Genomic DNA, 20,132 nt, shown 5'->3' with positions numbered 1-20,132 from the left:
CGCATCCTGAAGGTGCTTGCTGGTTGAGTCTTTTTAAGAAAACAAAGGGAAAAAAAAAAAAAAACCCAACCAGTTGATTTTGGAAAGGCATGAAATATAATACTCAAGAAAAAAAAAAATACATAGAAAGGCTGGTATTCTCCAAAAGAGGGACACTGCAAGCACCTCAGTATATTACAAATATAAAGAACATCATAATTCCCAGTCTACCTCAAATCTGATGCAAGAAATACATAGCACTTTACATCATCACAGCTAATTTGGACTAGCAGGAATTTTAGCCAGAACCCCATAATCAGTTGTGAAGTTCAAATGATAACACAAATATTTGAGACAAGAAACTACTTTTGCTACCACCTACAGTTAAATTCCAAATCTAACTTTATAGTTTATTATCATATAGTGCCGACGTGTAAAAATGATTTTTCACTTCTTAAAAAAAAGTAGCAGTTGAGTACAAAACAAGAAAATAAAGTTATTTTGCATTTGCCTTCTGGTTAGCCATGTGGATTCAATGTTCCCCACTGATGGGGAAAACCCTTCTGCCTCATGCAACCTTCATTTCCCCTTTTAGGCATTTGCTTTTAATCATGTGGTTTCAGTTATACTGAAAGTCTGTAACAATTAATTAAAGGCTGTCAATTTGATAAGCCAGGTAGCAAAATCATGTTCTACTAGTGTTTTATTTTGTTGTGTCTCAAAATCACTGAGTAATCTAACATATTTCAAGATTAACTATTTATTTCTATGTTGGTGTTTTAAAACAAACTTATATATCTCATTTGCAAAATTACAACTTTGTGAAAGCAAGTGTGTACTGAATCATAAATGCAGGGGCATGGTCCCATTAAACAGATGAAGCAACTTGCCTGGACATACTAATCATCAGCTAACACAGTCACACCCTCTCACTTGGACTGATGGTAATCAGAAAATAAAATCAGGAAGGGCTGTTAGCTATAAGTATAAAAGGAAACACACCATGGGATGGCCTGAGTGAATGTTTTAAGAGCAGAGCCACGAGATTTGGCCATTAGTTCACAGTTAACATGCAAAAGTAAACTCAAGGTGTGCCCAAGTCCGATCTTTTTCCTCTACTCACACAAAACATGAACTCTCCAAGGCACAAACAATAACATGGTTGTGAGTTTGTACAGTGCCTCATACAGAGATGCTCTAATTTCCAATTGGGACCTCTTGGCACTAACATAGTATCAAACAAAATGAACAAATACATTTTTAAATGAATTGGGAAAGTGGTAAAGATGCAGAAGAATTGTAAGTTATTCTTCTTTTGGGAGAAGTTTACTAGAAGTTGTTACTAGGGACCAACTTCTCTCCATCAACCTGTGTGCAACATTCTACCCTTGTACATGCACAACCAATTCTGGTTTTTAGCTGCTTCTACTACATGTTGGCAAGACATGTATGTGTAGTATTTTATCTCCTGTACCTCTTCATGAGAGCTCAAGAGATACAGGATAATCAGAAATAGACTTGTATTCCGTTTTTAAAAAGCAGTGGGATCTCTATCTTTTTACCCTACAGGGAGTCAACCTCTCTCATGCTGGGAGATACTGATGTACTAAATCTGAATTTAATGCAGCAGTGGAAAATTTCACTCTCTCTAATTATTCCATTAGAAAGCACACAGATGTCTCGCACTGTACTCATAAATTTTCAAGTAGATATCAATTTTCTGCATGCACTTTTTATTCCAGCAACTGACCTCTCCAGATCATTAATCCAGAGTTATATGCCTGGCAAACCATTGAGGGCTCTTCTTGATGTAGATTTTCATCTAGGTTTTGGTTGGTATTTCTAACAAACAATTTCCAGAATGTTAGCACTATTATTACTAAAAGAATTTAGAAAACGTCATGGAACTGAACAAAGTTAAATTCGCAGTTGTCTCTCTTTCAGATGCTCCTAATGGACCTTTCCATTGCAACTGATAGAGCAAAACTGAAAAGCTAAAGAACACACTAGAAAAGGAACCAAAGGTACTACTTGACTGGCAAAACAAATCATACATTCTCCTCCTTTGAAGGAATGTATTACCAATCAAATCATTTTATATTCATAAGGTCATTGTTTCTTTTGTCTTTAAGTACCTCCTGTCCACACTCAGCTTAAGATTTGGCTTACTAATATGCTTCCATATACTCATAAGAAAGACTGGAGACTGGATGTGAAAGTTCCTTTCCACAAGACAGCAATCAAAAAAGTATCACATATTCTCTTGGTAAGAACACTTTCCCTAGAGACCAGTATATAGAAAATTAATCTGAATCAAAACACGTCAAGGTCGAGGTTCCTGCCAGTGCCCAGACACCTTTGATGCATTTACACTAGTTGGGTTAAATGCCTCGCAGTGCAGACGCTGCTAGTTGTGCTCAGTGAAACATCTGTTCCCAAGCTAAAGAAGGTTACATGACAACTAATCCTGAAACTGTACTAGAAATCACTAGCATGCATAGGACTTGGGGGACTAAGCAAATAACGCTTGTCCAGACCTGAATTGGCTAGTTCTACACTGGAAATATCTGTGGCTCTTGTACAGCCATGGCTGCTCAATGCGACCCAGAAAAAGAATGGCTCACAACAGGTAACTAATTCCTTCAACTCCTAGTAGGCAACAGAAAGAGGCTAACCATATTGTCCAGGGAAAAACAAATTGATGTGTGTCCAGGATGCCCTTAACAACCTGACTGAACCATGAAGTTCCAGTAAGTGTTGAAATAGGTTGAAATAGCTGTAAAACACAGTTTGGCTTAAAATAACTAAACTAAAATAGCTGGCAAGAAGAAGTAAAAGGGGGGGGAGGGGGGAGCAAAACACATCCTCTCCAGTACTTATTACCACCAAAAAGCCACCTGTTGGAATCTGCCAACCATATTTTGTGGGGTTTTTTTCTAAACATAAACCATTTAAAAATTGATTTTGCTAACACAGCTTGAGGAAATCAAAGATATTGCCATCTGTCATCAAGACAATCATGAAAAAAACTCTGCTCTATGTTTTTTCCATTTCCCCTCTCATCACTGGTTATTGAGACAGCATGTGTAAAACCCCAGGCTTACAAATTAACTTACCTCCTGGTAGATTCAATCAGCAATATCAATACATACAAGGATTAGCTTTTGCAGTGCCAGAATGCAATATTGTAAGCATGCAGCCATATCCCAGACTATCATCAGACCAAGTAACAATGACTAAGGCAGGCTAAACTGGTTACTATGTGGGCAGAACATGGAAAGAAACAAGTGCTACAAGGAGAAATGTTGCTGTTGCCGAACTTAAAGGTTTCCTTATAAACCAACATTGCGGGTCTCAAGGCTCTGAGCTCTTGAATGTGCTACCCTTTGAATTTTAGCCGTACTCTAGTCTGGATACTTATCTCTTTCTTGAGTACCAACATTTATAATTTAATATGTGAAGTGAATAGTTAAGTGAAAAAGAATTTTATTTACATTCCTTTAAGCTGCATACTAAAGCAGGTATCTGATATTCTAGCACCAGACATACTAAAATAGTGTGTAAATGATACCTTCACAATAGCTTGCTAAACATCTCCTAAGGTTTCCCTAATTGTGGTCAGTATCACACAAGCCAACACAAATTCTTAGCATCCACATTCCAAGCCAGCTCTGAACGCAAAGCAAGGAATTTCAGCTTGGACTAAGCACTATGCTAGTGCATCCAGAGGATTTCTAGTTTGACACTGGCTTGTGGCCAGGTGATTCAGACCACAGAATAAACTCAGACCTGTGGGCAGAGGAATAATTAGATACATTTTCCTCAGAAGGAGGACAACAGAAACATGGATTTTTAAAAGAGTATTCAAATGCATTGTAGTACGTTTGGATTAATTCCATACCAGACTCATCTCACTCATGATTAATATTTTTTAAAATACCAGCAAGTAGAAAAGAAATAATACACTTTACATATGACAGTTTTAAGGTGCTAATCTTGTCCTCCAGTTTGACAGTAGTTCCTCAAGCAGTTATTTTTTGCAGAGAAGAAAAAATAATTATTATTATTCTTCAGATAAGATTCGTAATTTAGTTTTCAATATTTTCCCTTTTTAAACAGGGGTTTTTGTTTTAACATAGGCTAGGCAACTGCGGTGTTTTAGTGAAGTATCTTACTCCAACAAACAGAACAAACCAGCTACTGACCAAAAGGAAAAAAAAAAATCAGAATAGCTTTATAATAAGGTAAACTCTCTCTCCCCCCCCCCCCCCCCTTTTTAATTAGAACACCTCACTTCACAAGTGTAAAGGCACAGAACAGAAGCTACTACCATTTCTGCTTTAATGGGGAGATTCTAAATTTCTTACCTGTAAATGAAGTATTTTAGATTCATTATTCCGCAGCATTTCCTTCTGTCTTTCAATTTCTATTTCAAAGCTACAAATCTGATTATGTAAAGTTTGTATACTCTTGTTCTTTTCCAAACTTTCATTCTGGAGCAAGGCCACCTGGAAAAAATTCTACAATTACTCCTGCCAAAGTTTAGTAAAAATACCTATAACTTTGTTAGTTTTAAGCTATCTTACACACATGAAAGGGATGAGATCCTAGTAAAACCTCTCTCCATGTCTTGCAAATAAATAAATAAACCCCAGCCTTCTGATAGCTACATTTGCACTTCCACAGCATGGTATTGGTACAACTTTGGCTAATGAAAGTGCAGATGGGATACACAAACAGCAAAAGAACTTGTGTCTAAGCATAATCTTTTCTTCATTCAGTATGTTATTTAATGGCTTGGTTTCCTGGTTTCCACTAACTGACTTGGGAGTTGCTTGGAGTTTGGAAAAAACAACCTATTTAGCTCTAGATCAGTGTTAAGAACTTGAGCCCTGCACAGAAGGGAAGAGAGCACCAGAGAAAAGCCGAGCAGCTGAAAAGCTAGTTGGGAAAGGGAAACATTAATCTTCCCCACCTACTGCAATCTATCCTGATCCACAGCAAATTTAAGGAAAAACATAATCTGTATGGGACTGGCTTGGCTTCACAGAATGGGATGGTGATGAAAACTCCTGAAATGAGTGAATACAGAAGGGATCCATGCATTTGAAGGAAATTCCAATGGTGCCTACTCGTAGAAAGCTGCGGATTATATTCTCTCTCTGTATTGACATTTTATGAATTCATTCATTAGTGACTCATTCTGATTTTAAAACATGAGCCTTGTTAGAAGAATATAATATATTGTATCTCCTTGGGGATGAAAGTAATACAGTAAATACTCTCTATCACACTATTTCGTGTTCTGTTCATTAATGTGGTTTGGGGAAGGGGGTTGCTTTGAAGGTGGTGGGTTGCTTTTTTTTGGTTTGGTTTGGTTTTTTAAAATCTCATTTTTTTGCCAGGCAAGATTATTCAGGAGCAAAAACGTAGAAAACAAACACTTGACACAAAATGACATTTGGACATGCCCTGACTAGTTTCACAGAGAGATCTTTATATGGATAAGAAGCAGCACCATTTTTGACCCACGAAAATCTTTTGATAAACATACCACATTAAGACCAATTACTTGGATGCTTCACGTTCCCCAAAAAATCTACACCACCCTTCCCAGTGCAGATGCTGGTTTGAGGTCAAGCCATTTTTACTCTGATATGGGTACCACTGTAGAATTCCACAACCTTAACTACCCTCTAATCAGACATAGCTGAATAACTTACATGTCACTGCATTCCTAGACTCAAGAAGCTAGCTTCTTTAAAAAGGTAAATAATTTCAATCTCTGTACCAGCCTAAACTAGACAAAGGACTGCCAAAGTCCACAGGCATTCAGCAGGTTCATCAGACAAGGGCCCAGAAATATACAGAGATACCATAATATATGTGCGTACCTGCTTTTCAATATAGCATAGCGTGTGTGCATATACACACATTAGTTCCACATTTTATATATGAAAAACTGGCAGAAGAGGCTCAACAGAAATGAGACAAAGCTAATTTTGCCAGTGCAGAGAGAGAAACAATCTCAAGGCTGAAGGAATGCATGCCTAAGTACTAGAGAAATTTTTCAAGAACAAGTTTAAATTTAAACTAGTACCCCTGCCTCCCACATATTTCAGAACTGCTGGGTAGCCACTTTAATTTTTTGCATCCTCCTTTTCCTTAATGAATCAGAGTTCTTCAGTTAATTGTGATCTTTACATTCCCCTTTTCTCATTGTTTCCTCCCCAGGCCTCCCAATCATAAGGCAGTTACACTCTGTGTCACTAGCATTACATTTCCATTTTTGTACAAATTATAAAACGTGGGCCTGTCTTGTACTTAGATTTTCCATGCAGTTCTACAGAACACAAGAAAAATAGAATTATGTCCTGCAGCCCTTAATCATACAGAACTGTCATTGCTAAGTCAGTAATTGTAGTTTGGTGGTAATTTGTGCATAAGAAATCTTTAACACTAAATATAGTTTCCTAATTGCATTTGGCATAAGTCTTTGGAACTTGAGTTAAAAAACAGGGTAAAGGAAACACAGCATCTTACAAAATTACAAACTGCATCAGTCAGCTTCCTTTACTTCCTTGTCATATTTGAAATATTGCTAGGATAAAGCATGCTCTTATTCAGCAGTTTTTCAAATTAAGCTATTGCTTATTATTGCTTACTAAAAAAGAATGGAAGAAACCCTCTTACGTCACAAAGAACTGGATTAAAACAGACAAGTCCCATATTTAAGTCACATATGAAAAAAGAAAAATGAGTTTGTATCAGATTTAAGAATGTGATGAAGCCACAAAATTACGTTCAAGTCATTATTTCCAACATCACAAAACCTGTGGGAGTTCAGTCTGCAAGTCTGTCCCATCACAGAGTGAACAAAACACCAAATTTTAATTCACCCCACAAAGTTTTGATTCAAGATTTTACATCTGACCTTCTCTTAATACTCTTTGCCAACAGCACCATTCAAATACCAAACTCATAACTTAGGCACAAGCTTTGCAGCTCTGAAGACTTTCAGTTTGCATACTCCACAAGCACTGTTAAGGATCATGGTGACTGGGAAAAGGCAACTTCTCCTTTCCCCTCCAAACATATCACAGTGAGTACCCCTAACGAAATCCTGACCCTGCAGAAACCAATGACAAGAATTCCACTGACTTCAGCAGGGCCAAGATTTCTGTGATATTCATCAGCTAAATTAACTTTGCACTGTTGTTCTTCAGTGCATCGATTAATATTTTTCTCAAAGAAGAGAGCAACAATGAAGTTACAAATCATTTTGTTACCCTTCTCTAGAATAAAGTCACTGACATATGATATGTGGTTAGCTATTCTGGTAACTTGGCACGGTCTTGGGATTTCCAGTGATTCAACTCTTTATTATGAATAGGAAGAAGTCTACAAAGCAGGAAGTGAAAAGAAAAAAGAAAAAAAAAAAGGACAAACAACGATAACCAATTATGTCCTAAATGAAAGTTAAAACAAAAATTGAACATAAGAGTAGTAAAGTGTATATTCTCTTAGCTCTATAAGAGACAAACATAGAACTGCTGGGCATTTTTTAAATGACAAAGCACCTCTCAGGACACTGACAAAAGGCAGAACATGATCTATTCTGGAAGTCACAGGGAACATGGTTTTTTCCTATGATGTAAAATAAATTGTATAGTTTTAATCAGACTAATGAAAAAAGAACTAAAGATATGAATTTGTATCTGTCAAAACGGAAAAATGTACAGTTCCTACATTAACAAAGAGATTCAAGTGCAAAAGCAAACTTAAGTATTGTTATTGATCATCAACTAAGACTTACACATGTAGTAAAAATTTTATCTAAAAAAACCCCTACACTGGACCTCTCCCAGGTTCAATGGTTTTCTTACAGGTCTTCAAGTTCAAAAACAAGCAGTCCAGGGACAAATGTGCTGGGACAAAATAATATTTTGCTGTTCCTGTAAACTTCTGCTTTAAAACTATACTTCCTGCGGCTGCAGGACTTTGCTGGAAGCACATGCATGAGAGATCACTGTAGGCCAAGAAGGGAATACGCTTTCTAGACAGTTTGCTAAACTCGAGCTAGCGGTCTGCTGTGAGATGACAGAAGTCACAAGCCACACATATCATAACTGCCACTGGGCTTACACTGGAATTGTTACTCTTATTTAACTCATTCTAGAAAAATCTGAAGGGGCTCCTGACTCTCCTGCCTGCATTTGTAGAATAGTTTAGTAATTCTGGGATTTTTTTTTCCCCTCAAAAAAGCAGAAGCATTATTTCAATGGCTATGTAAACCAGTAATCTTTTTCAAAAGATTTAAGAAAACACTGATTTGTTCTGAATTTTTGCATTTTTAAATCAAAGCCTTAAATTTTATTTGGAGAACAGATGGTTAAGTCATTCGAACGCTTCACAAGATCGTAGCTGATACTGATATGATTTCCAGCATCTCCCAAATCCCAAACATTCTAAAACCAGGAGTCCCAAGGAAGCACTGCAACATGAGCTTCAATCTGGTCTAGCAGTAAAGCAGAAATCATCATGCCCATGACTTACAATATGTTTAATTTAATTAACCCTTGCAGGTCATTAAGTTTGGAGAGCAAGAACAAAAAAAACCAAAACTGGTTTATTACATGGTATTTCTAATAATGTTATCTCTGGAAAAATTCTGAGGTAGCAAAAATATAGGTCACAGCGCTGCCATAGCTTTCTGAACCCTCCCTTTTGTAAGAAGGCAGCTCAGAGAAGAAATTTAATACTGGACTGTTTATCTATGTGAAGAAAGTATTTTAATTAAGTTACCAATGAGGAAAATTGTATATGGAGTTGCGAAGCCAAGTTTCTCACAGCATTTTATTATAACAAAGGTACCAGATAATACTAAATGGCTTGATTGCCTTTTGATCCTACTAGTGCTTTAGCTGTACTGTTGAACAGCTGTTAAACAGAAAAAAAGCGCTTCTTCCAGTACTTTTATATGATTTAAAGAAATCAATGAAAATTAGAAGTGAGTAGAAGATATACCTTATTTTCTAGAGCATTGCTCCACTCTTTCAATAAGTTAACATGCTGCACTGCTGAGCTGGCTTCATGTGCTTTAATTTGTTGGTTTGTTCCCTGTGACAACAAAGAATTTATACATTTTAGCCAATTCCACTTCTTTTAAACCTACAAAGAAAGAGTATATCAAGACATCGAACCAACACTACATATTTTGGTTCACGGATGCATGTTGCAGAACTGTAGAGAGAAGGGAAATCCACTTGGGAATTTACAGAAGTCAGGAATACATTTAATATAGCAAGTGTTTTATACAACTGCCATATATCTCCATCCAGTGTACTTGATACGTCAGAGACAATAAAGATGAACAAGATTTACAAAATGAATTGTATTTTAGAGTCTTCTGTGTAGCTTCACACTAAATAAAGCACAATAAAACTCTTGAGTCATACAAAACCTAAAATGTCCAATTCCCCAAACCATAATTTAAAACTTCCATTGTATTTCATGAACAGCTTCATAAGTACTAAGCTTTCCCTCAGTTGAGTATGAAAAAGACAAATATTTAAGATAAATTTATCATCACTGGAAACTGCCAGCTTTATAAACTACTTTGAGAGATATTACAATGCCTAGTTTGTCATCCTAAGATGTTACCATGATTGCTCTATGATATTCAGATATGCTGCCTCTGCACAACCTATAAATGCTGTTACAAATAACCACTATATAAAAAGTTTACAGAACACACATAGATCATATACAGAGTACATAAGATGCAGACCATATTACTTTCTTTATTTGTATTGTGTTGCATTACACCTACCTCAGTAAGTGTTTTGCAATGCAGAGTATATTAGCTGTGATGGTAGATATACTGCAAAGCAACTGAAAGGATTTCAATGATCCTCAAGGTATGTACTCTATATAAAATACTAAAAATATATATGTGGATATATGTACATATATGCACACATATACATACATAAAATGAATGGCAATACATACGACATAACAGTGGGCAGGGTTACAGCATTGATCAGTTCTACCACTAAGAGCATTACTGTTAACACTTAAAATGATGAATGCTCATTATTTAAGAACCTGGAAATACCTGCAGGAAGTATTTTATTGAGAAGTGTTGCTGCTTACAGTTCTTGTGTCTTTAAGTTATCATGGGCTAACAAATGAATCACACTATCTGATAAACTCCATTTTTTCCTGTCAGCGGTTTCTGAAATTCCCTGACTAATCTCTTCATTATATAAGCATCCAAATTCCCCAAGATATATGGTAAGGGAAGCAGAATATTGGAAGAGACTGGAATAATACTACCGAAACTAAACTCTGAGGTTTGGCTTGCTTTTATTTTTTAAAATATTGCAGGGATTGCCAGGATATCTAATTTTTTTTTTAAATAAATTTCATGCTATGCTTTGATTATACACCTATGTGCACACAGACATATGAATGCACATAAAAATACATGTTTTAAGTGTGCTAACCTATGTTTAACCTTAATAAAAATATTAAGACACACAAATGAGAGAAAATATAAACATACTTAGCTCGAGAAAATAAATACTTTCATAGAAACAACTGAAGTTACTAGTCTATTTTCTGAAGAACAAAAGTGACTTTCTTCTTATTTTAAGTTAAGAAGTTCTTCAAATGTATCATCTTCCTATTTCAACAATATGTACCTAATAACTGAACTCCCAAACCACTGCAGGAATGTGTGGGCTTTTTATGTTGTTTATTTTTAAAATGGAAAACCAAACATCTGCTGCATAATCACTTGGTGCATCTGGATGACTTTTTCTTAACCAAGACTAGAGAAGTCCAGAACTTTCATGTCAAAGAGTTAGGTTCTATTTGCAGACTTTCATCAATTGGGAAGTATAATTGTTATATACTGACCTGAAAAGTGCAGCCATAACGCTTAAAACTACAGGTACTTGGGGCATTAATACATTCTGACAAATGTGCATTCAACTGCAATAGGAAAAAAATGTGAGTTTTGGCAAAAGACTTTGCACAATAATGCTCAAAACATAAAGGGCACAGGTTATCAGGTTTGTATTGTGTGCCATTTGCAGAACATACAACACACATGTGTATATTTTCTCCAGTCTAATCTAAAGTGCAAATAATATATATACACATATGTAAACCACACGCACATGCCAATACAGTATACAGTGTGATACATTTAATATACAGTGAAACTTCTACTAAAGACTATTTCAATAGGCAACCCAATTAAAAAAAGCAAACAAAAAGAACACACTCTACAATCATTTATATAATTTAATTTACTTTAGTGAATAACTAATCTTTTCTTAGCAAGTGATTTTTTTACTGGTCTTCTGAGCAAGTCTTAAGATCAGTTTCACTGTAATAAAGTACATTTTTTCTAATCCTAATTTCAGGAGGAACCGATTTTTCAAAACATAACATGCAATTCTCCGTGCCTAATTTAACTGTTAAATTACACAAAAAAGACTAAACAAGTACTGCATGAAACAAAGAGTTTTCGAATTGGTACAGTTAAGTAACTTTTAAAAATGCAGTACACAGGATTAAAACTGATTAGTAAAATGCCTGCATTTTTCACAGATTGAGATTTATTCCAATATCTTGGATTATTATGAGCACAGACCACTTTTCATTTAAAAATAAACCAATTCACAGAAGCATATACATATATACAGACAGCAGCCATCGCAGCAAAGAGGGCAGCAGCTGGATGCAAACTGCCTAAAAGTTGGAGCAAAGAGCCATTTTTGGAAGGGACAGTGCAACAAACACTCTCTCTTCAAAAACAGGATCTGCAGTTTGTATTTCCCACAACGCAGACAGGAGCTAGAGTCTAGTTCCTCAGCTTGCATCACTCTTCTGGGTTTCAAAATCTCATTTGAAATTCCCACACCATAAGCCCCACATGACTCAACTCATCCACCTCCATGGAAAGAAGTGGTGAACCAATTCTGCTTTGAACGTGTCGCTCTGGAACAGACAGGACAGTCTTTAAAATCTGATACCGAGATGCAAGCGGTCGCTCATCTCTGATATACACCTATTATGTTCTAAACACTACCTGTAGAAATTCACAGTATAGTTTCAAAAGACACGTTGTTCAGAAAAAAAAAATAAGACCAAATAAGAAAAAGAGACATGTGGTATAACAGGCTTTACGAGAATGCCACATTTTCAACTTCTCAAAACTAGAAGTCTGCCAAAGAGTTACAAATTAAAGATGAAAAATTGCCTTTTATTCTACAATAAGATATTCACTTGTTGTACACTACAGACTTTTCTCAAACTGTTAGGCAGGCATTTTCCCATTTTCTGCATTAGAGTCATTGTCCCTAACCATGCAGCTAAGTTATATATACATTTTCACAATATCAGAAAAAAATTAAGCAACATACAGCAACAGATGATGCAGGGCAAGATGACTGTTTCAAGTTCTGATTCTACCAATGGCTTCAGAACCCAATTCTGACTATACTTCTAACAACCCAGACTTTAATGGGTCAATTCTTATTAGCACTCAGATATACCTCTCCTCAAAGTAACTGCTGAAGTCAAGATTTGACAATATGCCTAAGTGCTCCAGAACCAGGATCTAGACTTGGAAGTAAGCACTGATAGAATTGGCTCAGTATACATATTTTCTTAGCAGCTCAATTTCTCTTAATAGCTACAGTATCTATCATCTATTTGTATTTCATTATCCTGGGGGAAAAGACTGCCCCTGTGTTTAGCAGGTGCCTTATGTGCCTTATGCACTGTGATGTGATTAATAATTTACAAGTGTAACTGAAAAATAGTACAAATCCAACTCAGGAAGTAAGTATCAGTGAAAAGAGAAAAGCTTATCCTCAGATCAGAAACTTAACTTTCCTTAAGTGAGGCTTGCAGAGTGCTGAAGGCTTAAATAAGCTCTTCCTTGGTGAGTAAGTTCTATTTTTAGGAAAAAATAACGCACATCGACTTTGACAGATGCTACTTATATCCATTTATGTACAAGAACCTGGATCTGTTCAAACAAGACAGGTTTTAATTTTTTTTTAATCTGGTCTATATATTACCGCAAGCTTCTACACATTAAGAGAAATTTTTATGCATTGTTGCATCTGGCTGTTGGAGTGTTATACTCACATTACCCTGTATCTTACACTAATTCTTTAAGTGTCAGTTATTATTTTTTCCCAAATTTAACAGATTTAATAATAATTTCAGTTTTTCCACAGAATGATTCTACGTATTTCCATGATTTTTCTAGTATTTACTAACTCTTGTCAATGTGCACTGAATTTTTATTCTCTTTTTATTTTAATATAAGCTACCTACCCCAAGATGCTGCTCTACTGTGCTCAACAAATGCTTCAAATGGGGGAAGGGCAGGGGCAAAGCTAGTAAAATTGAAAGCAGGAAAGACATGCGCTGATCTGGGGCAAGCCAAGTGTAATAATGACACAAAACTAATAAATTATTTCTTTTTAAATAGTTTTTCAAGAAATCATTAAAGATATTTGAGTGTTATCACACTTAACTGTGTGGTAGAAAAAGCTTTTCTTTAGATCTCACATTTTAATAAGGAAATGGCTTCTGGCAAAATTCTTGCGAGATCTTACTAAAAAAATTATTTAATTTTTCAGCACAACACTGGGCATGACTTCTTACCTCGCTCCTCATGAGTGTTTTAACACTACATTTATGAGGACATGAAACCATGACACACGGGCAGTCTGTATCTTCATGTTTCTACAGAGGAAAAAGCAAAAGAAACCACAAATCAACTCTTATTCTGAAATTAAAGAGAGGACGTACCTGCAAAGAAAAGCATCCTACAATAATTAAAAGAACACACAAGATTTTTTTCAATGTTTATCCCAATTGTGCAGAGTTACAGAACTGCAACTGCTCAAACATCAGTTTATGCTATCGATAGATGTGTTAATACTCTGAAGCAAAAATAAGGGTTTTCTTGTGTTTTCCCACTCAGAGTCAATCTATTTGCTTCCCATTTTATTGTTTTTACTTACAGCAATGAAACAATAATAAAAGTGAAGTTTTCTTCCCCAAGAATTACTCCAAAACCGAGCATCTTTAAGAGCAAGCAGAACCACTACAGATATCCTTTTTAGTAAGGGTATATACAGTGCGTGGAAAAGCTCTTCAGAAATCTACATTGCCCACTCTCTGAGAATCTCTCTTTCCTATGTAGGGATATTCCCCTTCCAATTCTTTTCCAATTTTGATTCCCAAACATCTGATACTAAGTCTCACTGTTACACACCCAAAGTTCAAAGAGATGGTGAAATTTTATCATGATGCTGAGCAGGCATTTTGATCTGAACCTAGATGATAACGGATATTTCAGTATAGCTGTCAATAGGGAGGGCAGAAAATCAGGCCCAAGCTAATTGAATTTACATTTCTTCTCAGTTTTTCTCAACAAATTGAAAAATCTGGGAAAAAAAAAAATTCCATTTCATGTCAAGTGACAAGTCCCATTCAACTTGAAACAAACTGTTTCATTTCTGGTACTTAAGAAAAGCAAAGGTAACAAAGGTCTAGATTTATAAGCCTGTTAGAAAAGGAAGAACAAATAGCATGCCCTTTTTGCCCAGTAATGATGTCTATTTTTTGAAACAAAACCAAGACGTAAAGGAGACCCAAGCTCTAAGATGTGAAAGGCCTTGGTTCAGAACTCTGTCATAAATCTGCAAATATTTGAAAACGTATGCCTCCTCACTTTTAAAAACAGCTCATCAGGGATGCTGTTCTGAAGCAAGTCTATCCTGCCATCCTTCTTATTTGCACTCGTTCACTTGGTGTAACACATGTAGACAGTCACAGCGACAGAAAAAGCAAGGAAGCCTAATTCACTCCTTAGCCAGAGAGCTGGGACAGCCTCCCAAAACGTGGGGGACTTCATTCCCTCCCCACCAGTACATGGATACCCAACCAGGAGCAACGCTAACAGACTGACAGCACCTCTCCCCAGAGCAACCTCTGTGAGGGTGACTGTGGTACTCTCCTGACAAGCAATGGCTCATAGGGCCATTGCTGCTCAGACTCAAGAATGGGGCCTGGGCCACCCCTCATTCTGAACACATCTGTAATCGGGTTGAAGAGAGACATCACAGACTACCATGCAGCTTTGGGTAGTCTGCCCTACTGCCCTACAAACTTCTTTAACGGTTTATCAACTACAAAACTAGAAAAATAATATTCCCTTCTAACGTTCATTCCCTAATTTTAACTCACTCTCTTCTCTAACCTACCCAAACTATCTAGCAAATGCTATGACATTGACTCTCGGTTCATGATAAAAAGGCAACATGCAACTTCTCAGCCCTCTCCCCAGTTCTCCTCCTCACTCCCCGTAGCAGGGCCCACCCACTGAAACCAAGGGGAGCCTTTCCAATGACCTCAGGATATACCGGCCTAATCCCATTCCAGTGGCAGAATCCTCTTCCTACCGACCAGCTCAATTCACACAATCAAGCACACAAAACCAAAAGCCGAATGCAGCATAAAACACGGGTGACGCCACATGCAGGGCACCTGGCACAAGATGAGGGGAAGGCAGGATATTAATGTGGCTCCCCAGAGAAGCCAGTGCCACACTGAGAACACGTCTGGTTCCAGAACAGTGAGAAGGGAGCAAGATGACAACGTCTCGTGTCTTCCCCAGCGGCTGTCCCAGTCAGCTCAGTGGTATTTCAGACTACTGAGTAGAGTCCAGATTGCCTTGGCAGGGTCTGCCTGGGACAGCCTTTTTGTGGCCGGGGCGGTAGTAAAGAGCCTAGGCACTACGTAATGCTGTTCTTCCACATCTGTATCATACCACTACTGCCCAAGTATCAGTTTTATAGGAGAAGCACTTCCAAGGAGTTTTGTGGATTATCCACAGAAAAATACAATAATTCAGAAGCATTTCAGGCTACTAATTTCTGTTTTAACAATGCACCATCCTTATCTGCCAGGAGTTACGGGATGGAAAAGGTAGATTTGTGACAAAAACCCCCAAACTTTTTAGATGGTTTAAACAAAAGAAAAGAAATTAAGAAGTAACTCACCTAGTGACAGTGCAGGCAAGACAAATGCAATCTTAAAAAATGTGTACTAACATTGTTAACTAAAGAGTCTGCCTCCAACAACGGGGATTTCCTACCCCACAGGTCATGGGATTCTATGAAGTCATGAACCGTACATACTCCGGTAAAATTATTTTTGTTTCCATTTGCATACCTTTTTTCTCGGTACGCTCCCTCTATCTCCATTTTCAGTTCAAGTCATTGAGGCCTGCTTCAGTCATTATTACATTAGAGAAAGTTTTAGGCTACAGAAGCTAGAGATGAACTCAAGTTCTGGGTGACAAAACTCAAATGAGAAGTCAAAAGGAGCCTTTCATTCAAACGTACAGTCTCATTAAGCTTCTGATTCTCATTACCAAAGTACAACAAGGTAACATTTTATCAGGCCACAACAAATAAAACCATCTGCATTTCCATAATCACTGAACTTTTAAAAATCTACAATAAACCACATTTTAAACAAACCTCTTTGACTTGCTGGATAAGCCAATTCTATTACCTCTTAAAGCAACTCAGAATTCCACCACTTAAGATTTTGGAGAACAATTACTTTATTTACAAATACTCTTTTCTGTACTTCAAAGTAATATGCCATTCTTGTTTCCAACATGTATATCTAAAATAGGTTTTGCTGTGAATTAAAAATCTGATATACTAAAACTTGTCTCAGCTTCTGAAAATCTTGAAAGCTAGCACTAGTTCAAAGATTTCATAAATGTCAAATCTATCAACATCTGATAAAAGAGAGCGCTTTTAAACTAAAACAGAGTTTTATGTTCCTCAAAACGTATGGATGATTTCAGACTCTCAAAAATTTAACTACGTTGCTCCTATAAAAAGAAACTGCCTGCAAGGAACCTGTGAGCATGTTGCTTAGATATGGAAATCCAGCTTGTACAACAAGACATATTTAATACTGATTTTGTCTGTTAAGACACTACACATTTTTTAATGTCACTCTTTGCCTCACATTGATTCCCAGCCTGAAGTTCTGTGAGAACAGCATCCATAATCTAAATACAGTTTCACCTCTGTATCAGAATGTACAAGAATAAACACAGTGTACACTTAATTTTCTCTGTGTATTTTCACATCTCAGCCACCTTACGCTACGTAACGCACAATTATTAAAGTACCAGCCCTTGCAAGTATACACTCAAACAACTGAAAGCCAGATCTAATTCAGAACTTGGTGAGATTCTACCCATGCCTTTTTGTAACAGCATCTCTGAGCAAAGAATGCTTCTCATCATTGAGAACTTAATTTTCATTTGTGTTCTTGTGTATTCTTTGTCAGGTGAAGTCTCGCATCATTCTTACTATACTAAGAAGGTCCAAAATCTGAGACTGTCAAACTGTGGAAACCACGTAAACAGAATTTTTAAAAAAGTGTTAAAATTACAGCAAGAGACATTTAGCATAATACAGTTCAATGCAAAATAATGCAAACACAGTCAAGTTACAATTCTGTGTGTAAATAAGTATGACTTTCTCAACCTCTGCTCTATGCTCCTAACTCACAACATGCCGCTTATCAGACCACCTACTCATATGCCAAGAACAGCAGTAATTCTGCCTAGGCCTGTCATGTACCATTGCCAGTTATGCCAAGACACAATTTGTTTTTACATTGTTTCCTCCTTTCCTCTGATAACAGATCAGACGGTACACCGGAAGGATTATATAGAAAGATGCTGTTTTCCAGTCAATTGCTATGCTTATGCTTTTCCTGCACAACATGTAATTGTTATCATGGTAGTTGCATTTATTACATCAATTTAAGCAAAATAAAAAAGCATAGCAAAAACTACTTTAGTATCAATATTATACAGTGGGTCTGAATTTTCTTTTAAATGCAGTATCTGAACATCAGAAAAAATAAAATGTTTCCCACTCAGTGCAGTAGCTGGTGTTTTTGCAGCAAAAAAAATGTGTTTTGAAAGTCACCCTATTTTCTTTTTTGACTTACTAATTCTGGCTGAGAGGCCAAGGCTCTACTGGCAGCTACACAGAAGCACAAGAAGAGTTATTATTCCACATTAATGTACAGAATCTTGTTCTATATACACAAGAAAATACTGCACCTGCAACATAATCATTGGGACTTCGCTTTTACAATATTTACAGGTTGTCTCCCGGTATTTACAGGTCTTCTCTATATGGTCTGGCAAATCTTTTCTCAGTATTTTTTCTTTGCAATCAGCACGACGACATGAGAGTTCTTCAAACTGACAATCAGTTTTCAAATGCATCTGAAAGAGGGGGAAAAAAAAAAAAAGTCAAGCCAACTAAGTTTTGTGCATGTCTTCTATCCTTTGAGATAACATTAAATAACTCAGAACCAAAATAAGAAAAGTTATTTTGTGCACTATAGTGTGCAAGAGCAAACACTAACAAATCTACTCAGGAATACACTTCTGACTTTACACTACATTTACGTAGACAGCAGATTTCACTGTATTATAGATGTACACGAGCTACTTTTATACTAAAAGCATTCTACCACAGTCCAAAATTCCACGCAGGCTATTTAAACAAAAGGTAAGCATTCTTTTTCAAGGTATATTATTCCACATAAACATAGATGCTGCTTAAGTTGTTTAAGTACCTGAGCTTGCTCATTCAAAGCAAATTTAAGTATCTACATATCTCACTGCAGAATTCTGTGTAGCCTTCCCTTCCGACTGTTAAATTACTGGATTACTGCTATGTTATGCCTTCATGAAACAAAGCTACAAGTTATTTTGTACAAGTCTGGAGAAGTCAAAGGTTTAACTCCACGCATAAACCACCACTTACATGAGAAGATTAGGACTGGTAAATAAAAACACGCTAAAAAGGAATTCAAATTTCTCACATTCGTAAAGTATACATTAAGATTTTTTCCCAATTTTAGTTCTCCCTCCAGTTATCATTTGCTTCATGCATTTACATTTCTGAGCTTTAGTGTCACACAATCACATGACTTTTGACTACAATTCCTTATAGCTCATTGAAAAGCTGAGTTTCAAAACAGTTTACTCTGACTTTTATAAATCAGATTAACCACTAGTGTGAGCAAATCAAGAAATGGACTGGGGTTTTAATTTGCAAGATTTCTTCTCATTCTTTAACTCAAAAGCAAGCTTATGACTATGTTAGATCACTTACCAGTAATTGACCCAAAGACAGTTGTTCTTTACAGCCCTTGTTTTCATTTCTACAGTATATTTGAAGGGCAAGTAGTTCTCTTCTGCAACAATTATCTTTAAATACCTGAAAAAAAAAAAATTTTATTTTAGAAATTTAAAACCACTGAAGAATATGCAAGTTCAAATAAAGTAGAAGCCATGCAATTTGGCTACAGCAGGGTCATTTAATTCTAGATTTATGTGCCAGAAATAAAATCCTACCATTCAATTTTTCTTGAATGTGGACATCACTGAGATTCCTCCACTATGAAGCAGCCCAGTGAAAGAGAATATCTGGACAGGCGCTCTACTACTGCTTCACTTTTACTATAAATATAATAAATTGAAAGGTACAAGAAAGGACTAAATTTTTTGCTATTTGCTTGCCAATAATAGACCTGCATAAGCTAGAACTCTCTACATTGTTTGGGAAGCTGGTGTATTAGGCACAATACCGTAAGATGAAAAAGAGCTAAAGCACAACGGTTCAGAGAGGAAGGATTTAATGGAAGGCAGTCCCACATCGACTAGACTGGTTGGTTGGGTTGGAACACCTAATTGCCCTTCAGTGGTAACATAAAATTTAAAGACATTTTCTAAGGTCTTAGACTGGAGAAGGTTTATTATTTCACAGATAAGCAGGCTTCAACCATCTCTCCTTTTAATGTTCATAAGTCTTTCCAGCATTTTTGTCTACAATAGAACTGCAAGAAGTTAGAAATAGAGAGCTCGGGGCTTAGATTTTTCCTCTTTTATGGGTGATGCCCCATAAAAGATAAAGAGACAACATAACCGCCCTCTCAAGAAGCCCCATTGCTAAGGGCAGGAACTGGGGATGAAGACTGAAGACCATTACTACTAT

The 20,132-nt window shown here is 36.6% G+C and overlaps 1 protein-coding gene across 13 annotated transcripts in view; it reads right to left on the bottom strand.

Annotated features, from left to right (window-relative positions):
- Positions 1-20,132, bottom strand: part of TRAF3 (TNF receptor associated factor 3) — a 72,698-nt gene that overhangs the window by 9,963 nt on the left and 42,603 nt on the right. For 10 of the 13 annotated variants that reach the window (XM_075503619.1, XM_075503618.1, XM_075503622.1 and 7 more), the window contains 6 exons: positions 19,251-19,355; positions 18,185-18,352; positions 13,678-13,758; positions 10,906-10,980; positions 9,007-9,099; positions 4,347-4,487 (listed from right to left, as the gene is read on the bottom strand). In XM_075503619.1, coding sequence (XP_075359734.1) covers positions 4,347-4,487; positions 9,007-9,099; positions 10,906-10,980; positions 13,678-13,758; positions 18,185-18,352; positions 19,251-19,355 — 663 coding nt within the window. The remainder of the gene's footprint in view (positions 1-4,346; positions 4,488-9,006; positions 9,100-10,905; positions 10,981-13,677; positions 13,759-18,184; positions 18,353-19,250; positions 19,356-20,132) is intronic. The other 3 variants (XM_075503629.1, XM_075503630.1, XM_075503631.1) reach the window with 3 other exon arrangements.

Source organism: Mycteria americana, chromosome 5 (assembly GCF_035582795.1).
Source record: "Mycteria americana isolate JAX WOST 10 ecotype Jacksonville Zoo and Gardens chromosome 5, USCA_MyAme_1.0, whole genome shotgun sequence".
NCBI lineage: Eukaryota > Metazoa > Chordata > Aves > Ciconiiformes > Ciconiidae > Mycteria > Mycteria americana.
This window is presented reverse-complemented; position numbering and strand designations above follow the sequence as displayed.